This window comes from Nicotiana tabacum, chromosome 6, assembly GCF_000715075.1.
Source record: "Nicotiana tabacum cultivar K326 chromosome 6, ASM71507v2, whole genome shotgun sequence".
Lineage (NCBI taxonomy): Eukaryota > Viridiplantae > Streptophyta > Magnoliopsida > Solanales > Solanaceae > Nicotiana > Nicotiana tabacum.
Window position 1 is genome coordinate 129,354,451 of NC_134085.1, and position 23,579 is coordinate 129,378,029.

Here is a 23,579-nt window from a genome sequence, read left to right on the forward strand (position 1 = left end):
ACATGTATCATTAGAACTTGCATTGTCTTCTGTTACTGTAAGAACACTTTCAATTCCCCAATTAATTAAACATTCCTCAATAGAGCTAGCAATAATCCTTCCTGCATGGTTCTCAATAAGCTGAAAGTTTAAAATTCTCTTTTGATACAACCAATCATCATGAATCTAATGTGCTGTGAGACACATGTAATTAAGATTTTGAATTGATGTCCAAGTATCTGTGGTAAGGCACACACAATGATTTTTAATTATTGTTTTCAAAATAAATTTCTCTTTCATATAAAGCTCGAGACAATCTTTTACAAATGTATTACTTGAAGGGATTATAAATCTAGGTTCAAGTACTCTACTATATCTCTTAAAACCCTTCCCTTCTACAATCTTAAATGGCAATTCATCAATAATAACCATGGCAGCAAGGGCATTTCTAATTTCCTCTACATTAAGAGGCCTTAGTTTACTAACTTCTGTTTTATCACCTTCCTCGCCTTTGATGGTAAAATCAGTTATAGATTTTTGTTTTTTTTTCTCTTATGTAAGGATATAATTTACACCTATCTAGATGGTTCCACATGCCTAAAGTTCCATTTCGCCCTGAAGCGGCAATTTCTTTTTTATAATAATTACATGCAGGCTTAACTAGTTCACTTCCTTCAATTCTAGTAAAATGATGCCAAGCTTCTGACCCATGATCACTATTTTTCTTTTGAGGGACTTTTTGATTGGTCTTTTCTCCTTTTTGAGGTGGTCGGGGAGGAATACCTGCTTTAGAACTTGTTTTACTATTTTTTGCATTGCCACGATCAGAGATATTCTGTAGAGGAGATTGCTCCATAAATTCAACCAATTATACAGAATCAAAACTAAGTTATTAGTAACCAAAAGAAAGAATTAAGATTCCAAAAAGTAAGATTATCATGTTCAAAATATATATGTCTTTAAACAGTAATAGCAATATTGCTCTAGTAAAATCTTTATAAAAAATATAAATAAAATAGTGCTTTATAATAAAATATAAAGGACAATGTAAGATATTTACTACTAGTTATTGCGTTTTTGTACACGTAAATATTCTATATTCTTAAGTCTTTAAGTGATAAAATTTTCGAGAAAATAAGACTAACAAATCAATGATGGTAGCATATGAAAGCATAATATTCTAGTAGCAACGTTGCGTGTAATAGCTAACAGAAGTACTTATTTAAATTCGATATTGCCAATTTGAGTTGTTTTTGCAAAATTTATTTTATATACCATGCAATATGCATAGTTGAATAAAAGAAACTAGTAGGCATACAAGAGGAGAGAAATCAAACCTTGTGCTTTGTGATTTGCTGCTAAGTTAAGGATGCCGGCAAAACTCACAAGTTTGGTTCCAATCGAATAGTCTTAGTAGGAAAAATAGGTTTTAAAAGCGGAAAAGGGCTTAAAGTACCCCTATCGTATAACAACAACAACAACAACAACAACAACAACAACAACAACAACAACAACAACGACCCAGTATAATCCCACAAGTGGGGTCTGAGAAGGGTAATATGTACGCAGACCTTACCCCTACCCCGAAGGGTAGAGAGGCTGTTTCCAGGAGACCCTCGGCTCAAAAAAAAAAAAAAAGTATATATACGTATATATATATATAGGATGTTTTGAGTAGTCTTAATTATCTCTTGTCTTGTGTTTGTATTTGATATTTTCTAAAAGCCCCCCGTCCATCTATCCGTCTGAAAATATATAGGACGTTATTTCTATTTTCAAATTTACCCCCGCGACTAACGGAAATCCATGTGGGCATCTCATTAAATGATGTGGCATCATTTCATTTGTCCACGTGGGTCAGTGGGGTTGGCATTATATTGGGGTATTTTTCGACCCATTAAATCGATCTGATCCATTCTTTTTACCTTATACCCACTCTTTTAACCCTATACCCATATTTGTTACTTGTCTTCTTCCCCAATTTAGAACCTAGGTCATCAGGTTGGTTATCTGATTCTTCTTCCCCAAAATTTCTCTTTTACAACTAATCAAATCTTGTCTTTTTCCTTCGAATCTTGTGGTTGGCTGTAAAAGTTCCGTCTTTATTGAATAACAAAAAAAGCAAATATCTAAAAATTTTGTCTCTTCTGGTTTGTCGCGTCGTTGTGGTTGTGGTTTAATTGCAAATCATTTTGTGGCTAAGACTCAATTGAACGGTGGTCGTCGATTCTACAAATGCCCTCGTTTTGAAGAGGAAGCTTCATGTAGTTTGGGGGAATGGCGGGATGAAGAGATGCCACCATATGTGACGGTGCTAATCCATAATTTGAATACTTCACTGAAGTCAGTGAAAGTTGAAAGAAATTATCTGAAGAAAATGGTGGCTAACTTGGAAGATGTTGTTTTTGCTGAAAGACTGAAAATGGAGAAAATAATGGAAGAGGTGGAGAGAACTAATTTAGCAAAATTAGAGAAGGTCGCTAGGATGAAGGATAAACTTCACAATATGAAGTTGTTTATTGTGTTTTCTTGGGTTGCCTTTGTGTTGGTGCTAGTTTTCAAGATGATGTAGTGTAGTTATGTTATATTGCAGTTGTTTGAAGTTTATGTATTAGGTTCAGATGAAGTTTGAAGTTAAACTACAAAAATGAAATATGAAGTTTGCAGATGTATATGTATTAGGTTCAGATTTTGTAATCCTGCATTTGTAATGGTTCTCTGTTGGTATGAAATGAATTTTGTTACCATTCTCTTCACTCTCATACAACATTTTGTATACACAGACAATCACAATAACAAATAGAAATATCTCTTATAGATAGACAAGATAGACGAGAAGAACATTGTCATTAATCGAGTAGCAAATATACATTGTTTCAAGATTTAAGCGCAACAAAATATTGCTATTAGACAAGTTAATGTGTGATCCAAAAACCTGTACCACTGTCACAAAATTTACTTGTCTAAAAATCTAGAACATAAACAAACATCATGTACTCAAACATCATGCAAAAAAAAGGGTTTTAATGTATATTACATTCATCATTTGTTGCTACACTACTCCCTCTTGCCCCTACCCTTGCCTCTTCTAGCTTTAAGTTTGCCAATCGTTTTCTCTTTCACACCCAACAGTTGAGTTGTTGTCATTGCCTCATTCCCCTTTCAAGTAGCTCTCTTTGGGGAGTATGGCAGTTTTGTTGGTTGTGAGATACCAGTGTGATCACCTGTGAATGGTATCTTCCTAGTCCCAGAATTTTATTGATTTCTACGCTGAAGTCTACTCTTAATATCAGACACAACCTTAGGCCTCAAAAGTGGTTCAGCTTCTGCACCAAAATCTGCTTGAATAAACCTTCTTCTAGTCTGAATATTTTGACTTGGCATCTGAGTTGCCTGGGTGTCATGACTGGAGTGCTGACTTGGCATCTGAGTGTAGAGACTGGATTGTTGACTTGGCTGCTGAGCGTCATGACTGGATTGCTGACTTGGTTGCTGAGTGTATTGACAGGATTGCTGACTTGGCATATGAGTGTTCTAACTAGATTGTTGACTGGACAACTGACTTGGTTGGCTAGCCTGACTTGGCATTTCTTGGTCTTGTGCTTTAAAACTTGGATTAGGGACCATAAAAAATTCTGATTCTTAGTCTTCATTTGTCTGAGTGTGGTCTTGCACTTTTTTTTACTGTAATTATAATCAAATATATTGTGAGTAAAAAAATAGATTGTAAGTATAAACAATAGTTTGAAAGTATAAACAATAGATTGAAAGTATACCTTATTGACTAATGGACAACTTCTTTTATTATGGCTTGGCTTGCCACAAAAATCACAAGTCATTTGAAGACCCTTCCTAGATATTGACCATTGTCCTTGCCTTTTCCTAGCTTCATCCTTCTCTCTTGACCTTTTGACTTTAGGTATACCAACCATCTTTGCTAATGGTGGTGGTTCCATGGCTCGGTGTGGCTAAACTTTCCAGAATCTTTCACCTCTAATAGGCTACAGTTTGTGCTGCTGATACACCAACTGCCAGGCTTATTTTGAATACCACCAGTGAATCCCAAGTGTTGGGTCTTATTTCTTATAGTTGAATGCACTGATAACATGAGCATAAGGGATTCCAAACAAGTCCCAAAGTCTACATGTGCACCTTTGTTGCTCTAGAATCACTGTGTACCTATCTTCACCTTCACTTATTTCAAAACCTCTTTCTCCATTGAAATTTTCCTGGCACTTTGAAGCCATCTCTCTATAATCATTGTATAACTCCATTGCATATGGGTTGTATTCACCTCTCCAACTGTTAACTTCTTCTGCTCTATCATTTAGTTGATTCATCACCTTCAATTAGCAACCAGTAAACAAGCAGTTAATCAACATTAGTCAATTAATAACATAGTAAACAAATATTTAGTCAGTTAGTCATCAGTAACTAACAACAGATTAACAGTAGACTTCACATTCACTCTTATATCCTCAAGCATCTTCACAATTGGCTTATGTCTAGCTTCAAGAATATAAGAGTTGAAAGACTCTGTAAAGTTGTTGTCCACCATTGGGTTCTTACATTGGGTATCAAAGTAATCTCTACACCAGGTTACTGGAGGATATTTCAGCAAGTCCCTGACAGCATCCTCAGACACTTCACCTAATTGTTTCAACATATTCTTAAATTATTCCTCATATGTGCTCCAAGAATACCACCACATTAACTTTTCATCTCATCAGTATTCCACTTTTGCTCCAATTTGCTTCAATATGCCTTGCACAATATCTGTGATATGATTGTAGACATACATTCCTTACAGCATCTAATAGACCCTGCACATGAAGAAACATTACATTAACAACATAAATAAATAATCTGCTGAATGTAAAAATTCTGAGCATATGGTAACATACCTTCTGCATATCTGACATGAATGTATACCCTTCACTATCTTTCAAGTCCAAAGAAGCCTTCAAGTTCTCCATGAACCACTGTCATGTTCTCTTTGTTTTCTTATCCACTACAGCCCAAGCGAGTGGATACACATGTTTGCAAGAATCTTGAGCAACAGCAACTAACAACATCCCTTTGCATTTGCCTTTTAAAAAGGTTCCATCTAGACATATAAAAGGTCTCAAACCTGCTTTGAATCCACTCTTGAGGGCCTGGAAACAGACATACATCCTCAAAAATCCTCTCTTACCTTCCACCATTGCATCTTTGGATATCTGTATCACCACATCAGTACCAGGGTTGGTTTCTCCCAATTCGTGAGCATATGCCTCCAATTTGTTGTATTCATCTAAGTAACTGCCCTCTAATTTCTCTAAAACCATTCTCTTCACCCTTTTTAACTTTGAGTCACTCACATTCAAACTAAATCTATCCTCTAAATCAACCTTCATCTCTTTAACCTTAAACTTAGGATTATTTTGAATCTTTCTCTTAAAATTATGTGCTAAAGCAGCAGGAGTAGCTCTTCTATTCTCAAAGACTTTACCACATTCATGTTCATCCCTACAAGTTTTTATCTTTACTCCTTGATCTTTGCCATCCTTATAAATAAGACATTTAAAGGGACACCCAACCTGACACTTGTATCTAAGTCTTCTCCTATCACTCTTATCTACCTGAAGGCCCCTCTTATTAGAAACAACATAATAACCAATAACCTCCTTAGCTTTAGCAAGATCTTTGAAAGTCATACCTTTTTCCAATGTTTTATACCTATCAAGTTGGTCAGTTACCTCACACTTCTTCTCCTCTCAAATAAACCTAGGGCATCACTATAATAATCACTATAAACACTTTCAATATCTGTATCATCTTCACTACAATCACAGTCAGAAGTTACAACAACAGGTACACTATCTGTTGCTGCTGTAAACTGGGTAAATACAGGAACATTTAGAGTATCATCCAAAAGGTCAACACCAAATAGTTGTACATCAGTGAAATTATCATTAATTAGGGTTTGAATCTTCCAAATCCCTTCATCCCCATCTAACAAAAAATACCTCCCCGATGGGTCAAGAAATATCAACTGTTGTACCTCAACAAATCCTATCACTTCAGTGTATTCTTTACACAAATCAATATAAGAGAGATGGTCTACTTCATAACCACTCAACAGGCGCACATTTTTCTTAGTATAAGACAGCGTAGGTTCCTATACCCACTCACCCTCATAATTAAAATATGAACTCACTTTATCCACCATCCTTCGGATAAAATCACATGCAACAATAATAAAAAAAAGGCAAAATGGGACCACATCATTCAAAGCTTAAACAATAAAAATATAAAGATATGAAACCCCACCATCAATTAATAATACAAATCGACAAAAACCCTAGCTTTAAAATGCAGGACCAACACGATAAGGACCACCAAAAATAAAAGTAACATAAAAATTCTAGAAAGCTACAAAAATAGCTCAGAAAACATAAAAACATCACATGCAACAGACATAAACTTGTTAGTTACCAAATATTCCCCAACCCTACAATTTAGTAACTTAAAGCTGTAAAAACTTACTTTAATCGAATGATAATGCAAGATATCGTTGGAAATCAAAGGTGTTCTTGTTTTGTGCACATCAAATCGGACCAAACCAAGAACCCTAAACAAACCCTAAAATCGCCATTGATGGTCTAGATAGTGTTCAGGGTTTTTGCTCGATTTCGCCGGAAATTAGGGTTTGTTCTTGAACAAAGACGACGAAATTTGGGGCTGAGCAACTTGATTTTCTGTTAATATATTTCAATGTATTTTCATGTATTTCATTGTATTCATTGTCTTTTTTTTCATTGTAATTCAATGTATCTCGATGTATTCCATGTATTTCATTGTATTCACTGTCTTTTTTTTCATTGTATTTCAATGTATCCCGCTATATTCTATGTATTTTATTATATTCATTGTCTCGCTATATGCCATGAATATATTAATATATTTTTTTAATTAATATAATTTATGTATTCAGATGTATTATATAATTTCTCTGAAGATTTCTATGTTTTTGGGGTATTTTTCGGTTGAGAATCTTTTTTATAATTGAAAATACAAAATTTGCGTGCTATAATTGAGTTTGTTGAGTTATATTAGGAGTCTATTATGTTAATTGATTCACTTTCCGTTTAAAAACAGTGTAACCCCCTGTTTCACGCAGTGAATACAGTCGAATATAATAATCTGTCCAACTGTAATCCCATGTTTCATGCCATGAATATAGTCGACTACACTCGAATACAACAATTGATTAGCTGGACTTCCCTAATTCTTGTACATCTTATAACAACAGAAAATGTATCTACAATCCGTAATATAGCAAATGATATCTATAGATAGCTAATTACCACTAAAAGATAGTGCTTATGAAAAATTCGTAAAAATTGTATGGGGTAGCCACTTTTTAAAGTGGTTTTATTTTTTATCTAGCATTTTCAATGCTTAGCAATAGTAGCCACTAGTCTATTAAAATTAATATGAAAAGATTGGGTTACCCTTTCTTCTATCTCTTTCGGGAGAAGAACTGTGCAACTAGACTCTTTCTCATCTGTTGGATTGACGGACGCATCAGAGTTTCTCCTAGAATCATCAAGGGTTAAGCTCTTTTTTGCAATGGAAAGACTTGACTGCAACGATCTCATTTGTTTCTGCCATATTTCTTCTATCTCTTCACAGTTCATGATCTAAAAAGAAACAGAACTCAATTCTTGTGTTTTTCAGAGTAATAGAAAACACTATAGTTTATAGGAACAAAATGGTTACTTGTAATATTTCCAAGTCAAGTAGTAGTAACTCAGAATTAGCAAGTTTGAGGGATGAGAATGAAAGCAAAAGAAGTAATGGAGGTTTCTGCATTTTCAATGCTTAGCCGGAGCAAAAATTAAGGACACTTGGTCCTGAATTTCGAGTTCCAAGTTTAAAAGTTAAGGATACTTGGTCCTAAACTTCGAGTTCCAAGTTCAAAAGTTAAGGACACTTGGTCCTGAACTTAGCCTAACAAGCTCAAAAGTTAAGGACAATAGGTCATGAACTTACAGTTACAAGTTCAAAAGTTAAGGACAATAGGTCCTGAACTTAGGCTAAGAAGCCCAAAAGTTGAGGACAATATGTCATGAACTTACAGTTACAAGTTCAAAAGTTAAAGACAATAGGTCCTGAAATCCTGAACTTAGACTAACAAGCTCAAAAGTTAAAGACAATGGGTCCTGAACTTACAGTTACAAGTTCAAAAATTAGGAAATGTAGTCCTGAAGTCCTGAAATTAAGTTCAAAAGTTAAGGACACGTAGTCCTGAAGTCCTGAACTTAGAGTTCCAAGTTCAAAAGTTAAGGACATGTAGTCGTGAAGTTAAGTTCAAAAGTTAAGGACATGAGCAGAAGAGTATTTTCGTCCGGAAAGTTAAAGTTTATTAAAGCAGTGGCTAAAGACTAAAGACATTTTAATTAGTGACTTAAAAATAAATACATGTGTTATTAGTTGCTAACCGTGAACTTCCCCCGAAAATTTCTCTTCTTGTAGGCTCAAGGCCCAAGGCCTAAGACCAAAAATTTAATTATATATATATATATATCAGTTTGGTTATTTTTCAGTTTTTTAAATAAAATAAAAAACTCACCCTAATTTTTTGATACGATTATAAATTTATATAAAAACCTATGATTTTATTAAAAAAAAATAAAAATTGATTCGGTTGGTTCAATGGATTTTTAAATAACCATTGACGAGTAAGACATCTATAATATAATCCCTATACAACAACACGTAACTATACAAGTCAAACTTATAGATATTTGCTACAAGTTCAAAAATATTTGTAACAAAGGACACACATACAGGTTATCACCTGTTAAAACTAGGGTTGAGAAATTCCCAGAAATCAAATTCTGAATAAATTCGCTCCTGCCCATCTCTTGCTCGGCGAAATCATGCTATACTATTGAAACTCTTTGATTGCATTGGAGAATCAGTTTCAATGGTTCTCTCATTAGAGGACTTCCTTCTTCGTGGCCGAGTACTGAAGCTGTACAGACAAGCTTTGAGAATCTCAAATAGAGCGCCTTCTCATGCTAGAGCTGATTTGAGGCAGATTATAAGACAAGAGATGGAGAATAACAAGAGTTGTAATGACAAGCAGAGAATTCGGTTCTTGATTAGTGAAGGTTTGGAAAGAGTCAAACGTTTGGATGAGACGCTTGATATGCAAGGCCATTGATTTGACTCAGATTGTCCAATTATCTTTAATTTTGTGTTCCTCTTGTAAGTTGTAGACATATGATTTTGAATGCTATTTTTTTCTATAGGAGAACCAAAACTGAAATTAATTTTCATTCATAAGGGTGTACTGCTCCGACAGCTAGTAGAACTAGAAGACAATTCTAATTTTTATGGAGGAATGAGGTTATTCAAAAAAAAAAAATTCCCAGAAATCAGATCCAGAAGAAGCCAGTAGCTACATCAGAAAAATATATTACTCTCACATTTTCTCCGTTTCTGTGTAGTTCCACGTTTTAGCATAGTAAGCAAATGAGAGAGTGGGAAGGGAGATGGCAACGGGGTTGAAGGCACTGCCTTTCTCATTTGGGGCTCACTTTCTGGCCTTAGTTGCAGCTATTATGGTGTTGGTTTGGTCTATTCACTTTAGGGGTGGCTTAGCTTGGGAAGCTGATAACAAAAATCTCATTTTTAATGTAAGCCCTTCATCCCTGCCTTCTTTATTTTCAAGATTTTTTGTGCCCCCTTTTTCTGGAATAGTATTTGACATGGATATATGGAATCTTGTTGTCTTTCAATTTCTGTATATTTGTCTTCTTTTTTTGGCAATCTTTATCATTCTATGTATTTAATTAATGTGGATTAGAAGATTTGGTTTGCAAAGTGATAATAACCTTTTGTAGTTTGGATCATGATATGTTCATGATCCAAAGTTAAAATTAGAAGTTAGTCATATACCTGGTAATATGATGTTTTCATCTCCTTGCTATATTTTGTGGGATCAGATTTGATACCTGAGATAGTGCTCCATTTTAATCCTCTTATCTAATTGATAAATGAAGGAACAATTGTTTGAGGCTTGTAGTTCTCATGAGATGAAGTTCCACACATGGCTTCTTTCATGTGTTCTCTGATCCAAACAGAGTTTGGCTTTTTGATAGGACATTTTCATAATGCTTCCTGTTTATTTTGCATTTCTTGATCTTTACCATACATAAGTAAAATAATACTCTAGCTGTATATGACGAGAAAACACACCACTTAAAGTCAACCTTGAAAATTTTGTGGGAGAGCCCACGTTTAAGGCCCTTCCGTTGCAAGACTTGCAATATGTCCATTTGTTCTTGCTTTGATCTCCTGGTCTATGCTATATAAACCTTTATCTGTGTTGATGTACCCTATGTTGAACAGGGGTGGACCCACATGGGTAGAGGGTTCATATGAACCCGCTTTGTCGAAAAATAACACTACGTATATAGGTATATCTTACCTTTCTTCGAGAAAATGCTGTTATATAATTTTTTTTTTATGAAGAGAATTTCATTAAGGGCATCAAGAAGATGCATAGCAAAAGAGGGTACAAGTAAATAGAGTGTGTCTGTTCATAAACATAACAAAAGAAACCTATGCTAATACTAAGGAGCAGACACAATCCAAAGAATGATCACAACTAGATATAGCTGCCTGATTAAGCCAAGTAAAAAGGTTAAATAAATATTTAGATTTAAGAGCATGATTTGGAGTTGATATCCCATTAAAACATCTGCTATTCCTTTCAATCCATATACACTAGAAAATAGAAGCGGGGACCAAAAGCCAAGTTTTTTTGATAGGTTTGCCAACTCTCCAGGAGCACTAGCTTTCGTAGGCTTCTTTAATACTATTAGGCATGACCCAGGCTAGTCCAAAAATCGAGAAGAACATACTCCACAAATCTGCTGCAACTACACAATGGATAGAAAGATGCCTCACACTCTCTGCCTTCATCTGACACATGTAGCACCTATTCACAATGTAGATGTTCCTTCGACGTAGATTATCTTGAGTGAGACATGCTTCATATAAGGTTATCCAAGTGAAGCCAATTACTTTAGGTGGGAGTTTAGTTCTCTAGATGAGTTTCCATGGCCAGTTGTCAATCAAATCCTTGTTTGAGCACAAATGTGCATAACCTTTCTGGAGCAAATCCAGATGAAATTTACCAAGTCAAAGCAAGGGGTTGAAAAAGCACCACAAAGGACGGGAACGACGTCCTGACTAAACAAGAGTTTCTTCAATAATGGCTTGGTCGAAAGTCGTAAAGAAGGCACCGGATAAGTAGCTAACATAAACTACTATCATACAATGCATCTCGTTAGCGGCCTTCAAAGGCTATCATTTGCAGGACGAGACGCTAACCTACGCCCGTAATAGTCTGTCGTGAGGTTTGATAGTGACCCCGGCTAGCTTAGATTGAAGCTCCGGATAGTCATTTAGCTCCCAGTCCTGTAAGTTTTAAGTTTCTCCTTGTCTGTAGGTCACATGAGTTGTTGTGCCATCTTTGACCCACTGTGGAGTTTTGATTGCTAGCTATGAGATACAAATTTGGGCGGTCTTCTTTCAGAGTCTGGTTCCCTAACCACTTGTCCTTCCAGAATGATACATGTGCTCCATTCCCTAGCTTTATTGAACAGTTAAGCTGGAATTCACCCCATAGGCTTGAGATATGCTTCCAGGGACCGGGCTATGTGGTAACCTGCTTTGTTTGGTGCACCATTGACTCAGCACCCCATACTTTGCCATGATGACATCTTTCCACATCCCAGTGTTCTCCATGTTGTACCTCCAATGCCATTTCATTAGCATGCTCTTGTTGTGCGATGTTAGGTCTTTATGCCCAATCCTCCATGCTCCTTTGGCAGAATCACTGTTGGCCATTTCACTAGATGAAATTTGTTGTTTTGACTATTTCCTTCCCACAGAAAGTTTCTTTTAGCTTTGTCTAGCCTTTTCTGCACCCTAGCTGGTATAGGAAATGCATTTGCCAAGTTTCAAGCCTTTTCTCAAATTTCTCTACTACCCCATTCCAAATATCTGGTGACTTTAGCTCCAAGTGGTAGACCCAAATATGTTGTGGGAAAAGATCCCACATTGCAACCCATTAGCTCGGCTAGCTCCTCCATATTTGGGACTGTGTTTACGGGGCAAATAGTGCTCTTCAATCTGTTCATGTAGAGGCCAGATATAACTTCAAAAATCATGAGTGTGAGGTTAAGATAGAGCACATGCGACCTATCAGCTCCACAGAAAATAAGTGTGTCATCTGCATACAATAGATGAGAGACACTAATTGAGCTCCCAACAGAACTTTCCACCTTGAAACCCTCTAACCGGTGTATTTGGTTTGCATTGTCAAGCATTTTGCTAAGGCCTTCCATTACCAAAACGAACAAAAAGGATTGAGAGGATTCCCTTGTCTCTATCATTTATGTGGGGAGAAGAAACCAACAGGACTTCCATTGACAAGAGCTGAATACTTCACAGTGGTTACACAAAACTTGATCCACTTGATCCAACCTGCACAATACCCCATCTTCCTAAGTATATTGGTTCCACCCTTGATGAAATCTGTGTCTTCTGTAATTTCATCCCCTACTTTGAGCCTATCAATTCCATTTGATCTTTTGTTGGAATTAGCCATTTTTTGAAAAAACTGTGTTCCTGTCGCCTTCTTTGAGCCACGTGCATCTTGATTTTTTGCTTCTATGAAACTTCTTCTGCTTTGGCCATTTGTTCCACTTCCATTTTTAGGCTTATGATCTTCTCTTTCTCTTCTTGACTTTGTGTTCTACCTTCAGTGTTCTGTTGTAATATGAGAAGGTCTTCTAGTGCTTTTCTTGTCTTAAGTCCTATCAATCCCAATTCCTCCTTATCCCAGATGGTAAGATCTTTTTTGAGTAGCTTGAGTTTTTGTGTAAGAATGAAGTCGGGATTGCTATTGACTTTATAGCTCTGCCACCATGCCTTGACTTTATCCATGAAGCCCTCCATCCCCAACCACATGTTCTCGAATTTAAAGTAAGAAGGGTTAGTGTTCAATCACCATATTCTAGCATGAGTGGAATGTGATCAGAGATGACATTAGGGAGAGCAATCTTGTTGATTTTGCTAAAGGAATCATTCCATGCATTTGAGATAAAAAATCTATCTATTCTAGATGCTTGAATAGTGTCCTCCCCTCTAGTCCATGTGTAAGAAGCCCCCCTGCATAGGAAGATCCACTAAGCAAAAATCCTGAATTACATTTGAAAAATTTCGCATGGCCCTGGATCTTCTCACACAATTGAGTCTCTCATTTTTGAATCTGCATACATTAAAGTCACCCCTTATCACCTACTGATCAGGCCAAATCCCTCTTATAGCTCTAAGTTTATTCCACAACTCTTCCCTTTCAATGTTAGTGTGTGGCCCATAGACCCAACTAAAGCACCAACTAAAGCACCAACTGAAGACCTCATTTAGACTTTCCAACATACAAGAGATAGAGTAAATCCCTTGCTGTATTTGAGTGCAATTCCACAGTCTTTTATCCCACATGATGATGATCCCACCCCTAGTACCACTAGCTTTGAGCTCAACCCATCTGTTTTCCCAAATCTGCCTGTTAAGAATATGTTCCACTCTTCTAATTTAGTTTCTTGAAGAGAGAGAACATCTGGCTTCCACTTACTGATTCGTGATTTGAGAGTGTCCCTCTTCCCATTGCTATTCAACCTCCTTATTTTCCAGCTTAAAATTTTAACTTTCATCCAGAAAATGATTGGTATTTCCTACCCCTGTTCTTCTTTTCAACCCCATCATAATTCACGGAGCAGATCAACCTCTTGACTTCAGTTTCTCCCTTCGTCTTCTTTGTTTTCTTGTCCCTATGTCTTGCTTTATTGATTACCAGTTGTTGTCTTTTTTATTCCATTCTCATATTCATGTCGAAGATTTCATGATCAAAACCCTTTACATAGATTCCAAACACCTTGCATGCTTTCCCCATCACCAATTTGGTCCACTTGGATGCTTCAATTATAAAAGGATTCTGAATTCTCTGGTCTACAGAGTCGTACCATGGGAGAGATGGACAGTCGTTGAAAGAGAGAGAAGAATGAGCAGAATCAGTGTCACTTACCAATGGTGAAGTGATCCCCATAGTTGGCCCAGGTAGAAGAAGAGGGTAGTTCCTTTCCTCTAGATCATCATCCGCTTCCAGGTGTTGTTCTGTATCTTTTGGGAGGTGAGAATATGACGAGGATTTGATATGAAGAGTGGGTAATATAATAGGTTGGCTATGAATTGGTGTAGTAGTAATTGGGCCTTTATATTTCCAGATTTATTTGGGCCTTTTATAAATAAATTTCTCCTTTCCTTTTCCCCTGTGTTTCGTGCTTTTAGAATAGTATGCCTGATCCAAACTTTTCGTACCCGAAGGCCCAGCATCATCCAGCTTAAATGAAAATTGAACCGGCATCGGTTCTTTGCAAAAGCTGTCCATCGAATTTGGATCCCTACTAGGTCTGACCCCCACATGATCCTCCACATGCTTGTCAATAGACTTGACAATAGGTTTGGTGGGGTTCGAGGTGTCCTTTCCCTAACCCATCCCCTTCAAAGAAACGGCGACTTTCTTTCCGGCGATTCGTACGTAATTGCTATTTCATATCTCCAATCACCCATTTCTACCTCCACCTTGCTTGGAATCTCTGCCAGCGATTCTTTCACGCAGATCCGAGCCCATATCAAATTGGTTCTTGATTGTGTATCCATGTCAATTCCGATAAAGCCTCCACATTATTCCCCGATAGACCGGAAATATGCTTTCTGACCAGACATGTAATGGAATACCCACGGCTCTAATATCCTGTTTGGCCAAGCTTTTTTTGGGCCAAAAGTGCTTTTTTTGGCCAAAAGCACTTTTGGCAAAAATTTGAGGTGTTCGGCCAAACTTTTGGAAGGAAAAAAAGTGCTTTTGAGGAGAAGCAGAAAAAAGTAGCTTCTCTCCAAAAGCACTTTTCTGAGAAGCACTTTTGAGAAAAATACACTTAGAAGCAGTTTTCAAAAGCTTGGCCAAACACTAATTACTGCTCAAAAGTGTTTTTCAAATTAATTAGCCAAACACAAACTACTTCTCACCAAAAGCACTTTTTTTAAAAGGTACTTTTGAAAAAAACACTTCTCAAAATAAGCTGATTTTTGAAGCATGGCCAAACGGGCTATAACCCATGTTTGATCTGAGCGTGACTTTGCCATGTTAGACCCAGTCACCGGCGACCACCATTTAAGTGATAACTTTCTTCCATTCCAAAACCACTCCCCAGCTTTAACTCTCTCGGCTTCCTGATGTGATGGCGGTCGAAAAAGAAATTGATTGTGGGTTAGACTTGTTACACTGATTCCTGCTGTGACTTGCCATTTCTTAACAAACTAGTTTCGTAACACCTCTAGTGATGGTGAAGGACTGAATGGGTCGTTGAGAGTAGCAATCAGGACCATAGACAAAAAAAATTGAGTGTTGTTGCTTGCATTTGGTATGATTTTGACCATATTATCCTCCGCCACAGCTTTCCCTCTTGAACCTTGTTCTGTCCATTCTTCCTTGCTAGCAGCTTCAAAGTATGATACTTCTGGCTTAGTGCGACGATGTATGGTGATGCGATGATTACCCAGAAATTGCAGAATTTTACCTGCAATATCTCTCCATCCAGTATTATACCCCTCTTCTGGAATTATCACTCATGATTTCTTATCCCCTAGGCATGCTTCAATCCTTACAAAACGACCATAACGGTTGAAGTTATGATATACTCGATAGGTGTAAGCTTGAATCTTTCGCCCCCAACGTCTGCATAAATCACCTGTATCCATTGAAGCTTGTTGAAGCTGTTCGCAGGCCTATCTGAGATTATCCTCGTCGATCTTTTAGGCTGTTTGTGAAGCGTTTGCTGTTTCTACTAATAAGAACCATCTGTTGAAATTCAAGTTAGTGATTATTAGATCGAAAGATTTCCCTCCAACTGGGAAGGAAATCTTCTTATCCATAATAAAGAGAAGAAAAAGTCAACTGGAAAAGGGGTAGGAGGAAAGATTTCCCTTCTGCTGGGAAGGAAATCTTTTTATCCATAATAAAGAGAAGAAAAAGTCAACTGGAAAAGGGGTCGGAGATGGCCATCGGAAAGAGAAAAGTAAAATTGCACATTTCCCAAGTCAGAGCTTCTCTCTCCTCTTTCCCTTGACTAATTCTAGCCATACATGCCTTTGAGATTCCTTGCTGTTATATAATTTGAACCCAGTCAGCTACATATGGTGTTTTTTCCCCCTATATACAACACTTTTTCCAACAGACATAAAAGTTCTCTTTTTTAGACTACGAAAGCTTTGCCATGTATATACAATTTAGGGAAAGAAAACTACATCATTTTAATAATTTGTTTTGTTGACGTTTTTCTATATTTACTTTTTTGTATTTTGAATCCGCTTGATAAAAATTCTGGGTCTGCCAATGATGTTGAACGGGTGTATATATGTATGGTCACTTCATTTCGGATTTTCATAAATTTTACATAAGATAAAAGCTCTTTTCATATCAGAAACAACCGGATTTCCGACCTCTTGCATTGCATTACCATAATGAAAAGAAAAAAGAATTGAAAAAAAAAGCTAGCGGATTTTTCAAAACATCTAAAGTTAGCAGAAAATTTACGTATTTGTACTGGATACTTGAAAACATACATATTGAATATGTACCTATGATGAGTCCATGTAATTAGAAATATGCTGATCAGGAGCTTTTTCTCATTACTTGATGACATAATTTGCAGTGGATTTATGGCTTTGTGGTGTTCTTCTACCCTGGGGGAAGTGATGCAGTTAGACGTGAGTCACTTCCGCGGCATGTGCTTTTCGGGATGTTTGTGTATGTTATGGCTGTTGGCAATGCCTGTCTAGGATTCCTTGAGGTTAACGGTTTGGCTAAATATGGTTCTGAGGCTTTCCTAGTCAACTTTACTGCCATTGCTACAGTTTTTTATGGGGTCTTTGTGTTTCTGACCATTCTTTCTCAGGCTCCTAATGAGGATGGTTTTAGTTACTCTGCCATCACATTATTTCCACTCAACTATTGTTGCATATTGTGTTCTATTGCACGTTGACTAGCAGATACTCTTATTGGTGCCTCTACCTTTCTACTTTGCGCTTCTTGTTTTGATATCTTTGATTATCTACCTGTATAGTGGAGTATGATCCGATTTCCTTGCTCTACTGTAATCATGCAGCTCCATCTTGACGATGGCACAATCTTGATGTGTATGTTATTATATGGGAGCTAAGATTTGTATTTAAAGGATTGTCGTTGGAGGGCTTGAATACTTTGAATACTTGTTCTTTTAACTTCTTTTTGCTCAATTGTCTGGATTACTTTAACTAACTTCTCTTTTGTTTGAAATATTTTCCTACATAAAATGGATGAAAAGGCTGGCACCTGCTTTTACCTTTGCGGTTGATATATAATATTCGAACTTCAGACTCTCATCTGAACTGATTTGAGTTTTTCCAGATGTGCCCCCAAGACCGAACAAAGACGTTATTTGTTAAGACTATCACACTGTTGACTTCTTAGTCTATATATACCATTGTTGGTTTCTGCATCCTTGCAATTGTGATCTGTAAGTGCGTGATGTAACGTGGCATCCCTACCCTATCCCCCCTTTTCTTCCACAAAAGAACTCATCCTTCTATATTTTTCACAATGATGAAAACAAGATTAAAGTTTTAGAATTTATACATATTCTCAATAATGTAAAGACTTTTCATATGTTCGTTGTAATTTTGATTTAACTTGCTGATTGTTTCTTTGGTTGATTGATTCTTAAAGATAAGCATTCAGACAACAACATGGGTCAAAATACAAACCATGTTTTACAAAAGATCCATGGGGCATCATTTTCTGCTTCCTCAATACCTCAAAGCCTGTCATTGATATCTTCTGCTCAGCCAATACCGTATGATTAGTAGGGCCCGTATGAAGGATTAGATGCAAATAGAAATGGAGTAGTCGTGATTGATGGAACCAGGTTGGTCCAGGAATACATTAGTGTAGGGTCCATCTAATCCTATTGATATCATTGATTACTTCAACGGCTACATAACTCCAGTATAGTTCTTCATCTTTCTTTGTATTTTCGAAATAAATAACTTTATCATCGTTAGGTGCCATTATCAGGCGCTTGTTTAAGTTTTGGAACTTGTTAAGTTTGCAAATTCGATTTTTAAATTTTTGTATAAAAATCTGGATGTTGCTAAATTTGTAAGGTTAATTTTTCAAATGTTTCAAAACCTAAAACAGAAGTTTATAGAGATTTTTTGAAAATTTATAATAATTTTAGCCATAAAATTGTGTGAACATATTAATGCTGTTTGTATAAAAATTCCTCTTCTGTTTCATTTTAATCATTAAAGATAATTAAGTTCTAAAGCATATGGATGCAAAGTTATCATTTGACTTATGCAAGTGCATAATTATCATCTCATGTAAATTCATTATATTATTCGCCTTTGTTAAACTTAAATTGACATTTAATTGTTTCAAAATTATGATGAAATGGTAAATTGTCTTGTATACTTAGCTAAAGATCTCGAATCTACCCTCAAGTATGGAGTCATCTTTACCCCCAATCTATATTAAAGACGGGTGTACGTGGACCTGGTTGGTTCAGTTTTTATCAAAATCAAACCAAACCAACTATATCGATTTGGATTGGTTCGGTTTTGTCGGATTTTTCGGGGTTTTCGGGTTTTTTTTTTGTTACTTAAATATTATTTCAATCTTACTTTATTAATTTTTTTATAAGTAATAAATATATGTTTAGTAAAAATATAAAAATTTGACAAACATATTATCTATTAAAATATTCTTATGAGAGAATTTTCTTAGTAACACATAATAGTTATATTTTTAGTCGTCTAACAATAATGTTTCATTGATGTACACTTTCAAGGTTAACCGAATTTAGTAATTAAACATAAAAATCAATATGATACCTAAATAATAATAATAATCAACTTTACATTCGACAAAGATATAACAATTTAGTAGATCTTAATATATGATACGAATATGGAAGAACAAAAAGATTGACGCATTTCAGCAACACTTGGTGAGAAAGTGATCATACAACCCATTATTTAAGGTTAATAAATATGGAGCACTTCATATATTGTTAAATATTATATCCCGCAAGATAATCCCAAATATTTTTAGACATTTTTTAAAGAAAATTCTATATAAAATCTTAAAAGTATATATAAAAATTATATATTTATATGTTGGTTTGCTTCGGGTTTTTTTACTCAATACCAAACTAAATTAAAGCAAACCTAGTCGGAGTTTTTAATCGGTTTGGTTTGACTTTTCAGTTATGCAGTTTTCCGGTTCGGTTTGTACACCCTACTCCTAAGACTGATAATGCCTCTTCCAAAGGATAATATGAGATTTAAGCACGAGCGGATGTAATGTGTAAATGACGGGTTCAATTGAACTTATAATTTTCGATGCAAAGTATAAAATTATATGTAAAAAATCGTTAAAATTACAAAATAGTAGAGATAAAACCGTAATTTTGATAATTTAATGGGTTTAAGGCTAAAATCTTAAAAATTGACCCATAGAATGAAATTTTGGATATGTTTCTGGATTAAAGTAAAGTTGTGTATATAACGGAGTAATAACAATCTTCAGTTTCCTCCTTTCGAGTTCCCACGGTCCACCTACCCCAACGTGTTCCTTTCTTCTACATATATCGTACCTAATTTTGGAATGTGGATCGAAATCGATTTTACCATACTTGGCCTCTTGTTTTGGACTTACTTAAGATAATCTCTCACGTGTGAATTCAGGGGAGGTAAAAACTAAAAAGCGACAAACGCAGAGGTAAACACGAATCCCGAAACACGACGAAACACGTGTGTTGCTGTCTGAACCTATCCAATTTGGACAATTGTCAAAGACCCACGTATGATGGACAGATCCTCATCATCCGACGGCTTAAAGATTATCACCTGTAAAATTTACAGTTAAAATAACCCAGAGAATTTCCCAGAAATCAAATGCCAATAGCGACTTCAGAGTAATAGGATAATACTCCACAAATTTCTCCGTTTATGTGTGGTTCCACGTTTTAGCATAGTAACACAGAAGAGGAAGAAAATCAGAGAGTAGGAAGGGAGATGGCAACAGGGTTAAAGGCACTGCCTTTCTCATTTGGGGCACACTTTCTGGCCGTAGTTGCGGCTATTATGGTGTTGGTTTGGTCTATTCACTTTAGGGGTGGCTTAGCTTGGGAAGCTGATAACAAAAATCTCATTTTTAATGTACGCCCTTCATCTTTGCCTTCTTTATTTTCAAGTTTATCTCTGCCCCCTTTATTTGACATGGAAATATGGAATCTTGTTGTCTGTCAATTCTGTATAGTTTTTTTTTTTGTTGTTGGTGTCATTCTATGTATTTAATTAATGAAGATTAGAAGATTTGATTTGTAAAGTGATAATAACCTTTTGTAGTGTGGATCATGATATGTTCAGCTGCAATAAGTTTTGTAATACTAGTCAACTCTATTTGAGACGAGGAGACATGTTTTTCTTCTGGTTCTTTTTTGATGTAAAGTGGTTCCTCCTGGTTTTAAATTTTAACAGGCTGTTCGCAACTGAATCTGATTAGTTTCTTCCTTTTAAGCAATTGCCGTCGTTACAAAATAGAAATTCCAGGGTTTAATTTGAGAGAAATCTTCAGTGTTTAATTTGAGAGAAATCTTCAGTGTTGGATGTTATGCGTAGTGCAAGCAGAAGTTTTTAGTGGTGTTTGCCCTGTTGGGTTGGTTTAGGAGAAGGATGAATTATATGGTGATATTTCTCCCTTTTTCGGTGTGTTCTTTTTGTTATATGTATATTTTGAAGTTGACATCCATGCTTTCGATCATTTCACTACCTACCTTAACTCTTTATGGGTAGGTATGTGCCTCTAAAATATGAAACATTGGAATGTACAAATCAGGAGTCTGTTAATCTTGACGCAGTTAGTTGTCCAACAACACCATAGAAGTAGTGATCCCTACATTTCTCTTTCTAATACTAATGTTTAGGCAGCCGGTGATCAAAATTTGATTATTTTACAAATCATTAACATTGATCCAAAATATAGGAAAGTCATTGAATTTATTAATTCAGTGTTATGCGTACCTAAATGCTCTTGGGGGAACCTTATGACTGTAGAAGTTAGAATACAAGAGAACAAGTACTATGTGACCTGCAGCCCTCCTACACTAATGATGGATAATTTGTAGTTGTACAATGTTGCTAGATGAAATTTGAGTCAAATTATGAAAATTAAGGATAATGCTATTGAATTTACTTATAAAGAGAAAACTAGAGGAAGATTTTTTCTTGTTATGGATTCAGCTGGTAAAAACTCAACCATCACTTCCAGATTCTTTTAGCTAAGTACATGATAGTTTTCCCTACTTTAAGCGGTACTGATACTGATGCTTATAACATCATTTTTCCTGTTATGGTATTTTCATCTTTTCTCATTGTTTTTTGGTTTCCAGATTCACCCTGTACTGATGCTTATTGGCTTCATTATTCTTGGGGGAGAAGGTGATTGAGATGTTTATAAATATCTTTTTTTTATTTGCCTTTTTTATTAGTTTTATCCTGTTTCTTCTTGAATAATTCCATTTGACGATTAATGTTTTATTAATCCAAAATGTGCAGCCATCATGAGTTACAAATCTTTCCCCCTGAAGAAGCAGGTGAAGAAAGTAATCCATCTAATTTTACATGCTATTGCGCTCGTACTTGGTATAGTTGGAATCTGCGCTGCATTCAAAAATCACAACGAAAGCAACATCCCCAACCTGTACAGTTTACATTCCTGGGTCGGGATCGGTGTTATTGTTCTTTATGGCATTCAGGTAAACATCCCATATTGAGTACTCCATATACCTGGTAATATGACTACATATGTTTTCATCTCCTTGTTATTTTTTGTCCGATCAGATTCTCTAGCAAATACCTGAGACCATGCTCCATTTTAATCCTCTTATCTAATTTAATAGTGCAGGAGTAGTTTGAGGCTTGTAAATTGTCATGAGATGACGTTCCAGTAGGTTCTTACATGTGTTCTCTGATCCAAACAGAGTTTGACTTCTTTTTAGGACATTTTCATAATATTTCTTGTTTATTTTGCATTTCGTGATCTTTATTCTTCACTATACATAAGTAAATGATAGCCGTTTACAATGAGGCAATACACTACTTAGATGTCAACCATGAAAACTTTGTGGGAGAGCCCCCGTTTAAGGCCCTTTCATTGCAAGTGGACTGATCGCAATATGTCCATTCGTTCTTGCTTGAATCTCCTGGTCTATGTTATTAATCCTTTATCTGCCTTGATGTACCCAATGTAAGGTGTACATAGGTATGGTCTGTCACTTTTAGCGGATTCTTCAAAACGTCTAAATATTAGCAGAAAACACGTACGCTGATCATATAGTGTAGCTCCTAGCTTAATCCAATATTTATCTGTATAACTAGAAATATGCTGATGAGGAGCTGTTTCTCATCACTTGATGACATAATTGCAGTGGATTTATGGCTTTGTGGTGTTCTTCTACCCTGGGGGTAGTGCTGAAGTTAGGCGTGATTCACTTCCCTGGCATGTGCTTTTTGGGATGTTTGTGTATGTCATGGCTGTTGGTAATGCCTGTCTAGGACTCCTTGAGAAGCTTACATTCCTTGAGGTTAACGGTTTAGCTAAATATGGTTCTGAGGCTTTTCTAGTCAACTTTACTGCTATTGCTACAGTTCTATATGGGGTCTTTGTGTTTCTGACCATTCTTTCTCAGGCTCCTACTGAGGATGATTATAGTTACTCTGCCATCTCATGAGTTCCACTCAACTATTGTTGCATATTGTGTTCTATTGCACGTCGACTAGCAGATACTCTTACTGGTGCCTCTACCTTTCTACTTTTGGTCTTCTTGTTTTGATGTCTTTGATCAACTACCCGTATAGTGGAGTATGATCCGATTTCTTTGCACTACTGTAATTATGCATCTCCATCTTGAAGATGGCACAATCTTGATGTGTATGTTATTATATGGGAGCTAAGACTTGTATTTAGATGATTGTGGTGGGAGGCCTTGAATGCTTTGAATACTTCTTTTGTTCAAATTCTTTTTTTTTGTTCTCAATTATCTGTGATTACTTTAACTAACTCTTCTTTTTGTTTGAAAAATTTTCCTACATAAAATAGATGAAAATGCTGGTATCTGCTTGTAGTTTTGCCGTTGAAAAATTTCTAACATGTTTTTGTCTGAGAATAGTTTGGTAAATTGTTGAAATTTCAATTGTCCCCTCTCTCTATAAGTCAAGTGGAATTATTTAATTGGAAGCGGGGAGACAAACAATTATACTACTTAGTAGTCATTACAATCTTTGCTTTCAATAGCTGGAAGCCTGGAACTTAGCTTGGAACTGCACATAAATTTGGTTGAAATTTGAAAAAAATGAAAATTTGAAGATGAGAT

General features: G+C 36.0%; 2 protein-coding genes and 1 long non-coding RNA gene across 3 annotated transcripts; 2 read left to right on the top strand and 1 right to left on the bottom strand.

The window, feature by feature from the left end:
* Positions 1–4,964: 4,964 nt before the first annotated feature.
* LOC107831837 (uncharacterized) lies at positions 4,965–5,675 on the bottom strand. Its single transcript, XM_016659632.1, has one exon. It carries the CDS (start codon positions 5,673–5,675, stop codon positions 4,965–4,967), a length of 711 nt encoding a protein of 236 aa, XP_016515118.1.
* A 3,072-nt stretch (positions 5,676–8,747) lies between these two features.
* Positions 8,748–17,361, top strand: LOC107831840 (uncharacterized). The gene is made up of 2 exons (XR_001658450.2): positions 8,748–9,668; positions 16,818–17,361. It is a non-coding gene; the product is annotated as an uncharacterized LOC107831840 (long non-coding RNA).
* A 2,528-nt stretch (positions 17,362–19,889) lies between these two features.
* LOC107831838 (transmembrane ascorbate ferrireductase 1) lies at positions 19,890–23,223 on the top strand. Its single transcript, XM_016659633.2, has 4 exons — positions 19,890–20,364; positions 21,597–21,645; positions 21,763–21,962; positions 22,635–23,223. Exons 1-4 carry the CDS (start codon positions 20,221–20,223, stop codon positions 22,935–22,937), a joined length of 696 nt encoding a protein of 231 aa, XP_016515119.1. The 5' UTR covers positions 19,890–20,220; the 3' UTR covers positions 22,938–23,223.
* Positions 23,224–23,579: the final 356 nt, after the last annotated feature.

Coding starts and splice junctions, on each gene's coding strand:
- LOC107831837 (XM_016659632.1), bottom strand. CDS start 5,675: ATGACTTTCAAAGATCTTGCTAAAGCTAAGGAGGTTATTGGTTATTAT.
- LOC107831838 (XM_016659633.2), top strand. CDS start 20,221: ATGGCAACAGGGTTAAAGGCACTGCCTTTCTCATTTGGGGCACACTTT. Junction 20,365..21,596: donor ACAAAAATCTCATTTTTAAT/GTACGCCCTTCA, acceptor TTTGGTTTCCAG/ATTCACCCTGTACTGATGCT. Junction 21,963..22,634: donor TTGTTCTTTATGGCATTCAG/GTAAACATCCCA, acceptor ACATAATTGCAG/TGGATTTATGGCTTTGTGGT.